Consider the following 1,571-nt stretch of genomic DNA (forward strand, 5'->3'; position numbering starts at 1 on the left):
TCCAGATCAGGTCGTTACAGGACAGAGAAAAATGCTTAGAGCTATGCACAGCTGTGGGCTCAAAAATCATGTCCGCGAGCGTTCGGCAAAGTTTGAGCCCTGAACAACGTCATCTCCTGCTTCTTATAGCTCATGGGTCTATGTGTTGCATCATGTTGATGTTGAGCTGTCCGTATCAGAAACTGAAACGCCATCTATGTCTTGAACTTCATGCAGCTTGCTTCAATATTTCAGGGTTGCAGATAGCTATCCTCAATCAGACCGGCTCCAAGATGTGCCCATATCCTGTGTATTCTTAAAGACACGAAGGCTGTCCTGATTAGATGACCTCCGTAAACACCGTGACATCCACAATGTGAAGGAAGGCCTTCTGCTCTGTCTAATCTGACAAACAGAATAACAATGCACATGATGTATAAAAGAATAAACCTAACAGGGGTCAACCCAGTTTTTAGAAAAACTCAGGTTTTCAGTGGGAAAGCGGCTTTTGATAAAAGAAGACTTTAATTTGGCAATCAAGGTTTCTGAATCAGATGGAATAGCGTTAAGACTCAGAATCCAGGGTGAAGTTTCCACATTCAGTAATGTTTCAGGTTTCACTTAATTTGCTGGTTTTGCTCCATTGTGTTATCTGGAGTCCACAGTAAACCAGTCTTCTACCGGGACATTTTAGATCACTTCATGATTCCTTCTGCTGAAAAGCTTTATGGAGAGAAGATTCATTTTCCAGGAGATCTTGGTCCAGACTGTGAGAGGGACCAGAACCTGCTTCAATGACCATGGTGGTACCAGGCTGGTTTGGTCTGAACACTGTTGGGTTAGTTTGGTCCCTGGTTCCCAGTTGAGCTCAGTCCTCAGGAGACTCTGGGAATAAAACCATAAATCCTTCAAGGGTCTAAATATTCTCTCTAGACCAGGTTCTCTGGAATGGACCCCACAGTAAAACTGTAGGTGGTCTTTGCTTACCTCCTGGAGTTCGTATCATTCATCTGTGTTTATGGAAGATCTTCTGTGTATTTTATATCCTAGGATGGCATCAAAAGTTAATCCATGATGCACCAAACATAAAAAGATGCAATGGTTAGAAAAATACATAAAGTAAAGTATAAATGTGCAAATGTATACTTTACTAGATCAGGTAAGATGTTAAAAAGGTTATTATTAGTTTTCAAAGCGAAATCAAACTGTCAAATAATCACACACCTTTGACTAGCAGTAAACCAATTGCAGCTGCTAGGCCAAGAAAAGGGGCACGCAAAGTATGTCTGTGTCGCTTTGATCCATTACTGCAGACAACGTCACTCGTTGAGCTTCCTTCTTGGACCTTAGTTTGGCGTTCAGAGCATCTGACAAAGAAAAGAGAAAAAACATTTTAGCCTTTTAACAAATTCATGCTCTGCTTTAAAGGAAGTCTGAGCTAAAAGAAGCTAACAGCCTGTTGCATAGAAACCAATTCTATTATGATCTTTATCCAACTGCAGCTGATGGTTATGAAGACAGTCTGACTGAGATTCCTGATGCAGAGACATGATCAGGAGCCTGAGGAGATCTATGCTGATCCCTCAGACTCC

At 41.6% G+C, this 1,571-nt stretch overlaps 1 protein-coding gene across 1 annotated transcript in view; it reads right to left on the reverse strand.

The window, feature by feature from the left end:
* Window positions 1-1,233: 1,233 nt before the first annotated feature.
* Window positions 1,234-1,571, reverse strand: part of LOC107100803 (tumor necrosis factor receptor superfamily member 6-like) — a 12,315-nt gene continuing 11,977 nt past the window's right edge. The window contains exon 5 of the mRNA XM_015399444.1: window positions 1,234-1,346. Within this exon, the coding sequence (XP_015254930.1) occupies window positions 1,234-1,346 (113 nt within the window). The remainder of the gene's footprint in view (window positions 1,347-1,571) is intronic.

The sequence above is a fragment of the Cyprinodon variegatus genome, unplaced genomic scaffold (genome assembly GCF_000732505.1).
Source record: "Cyprinodon variegatus isolate N-32 unplaced genomic scaffold, C_variegatus-1.0 Scaffold1013, whole genome shotgun sequence".
Taxonomy (NCBI): Eukaryota; Metazoa; Chordata; class Actinopteri; order Cyprinodontiformes; family Cyprinodontidae; genus Cyprinodon; species Cyprinodon variegatus.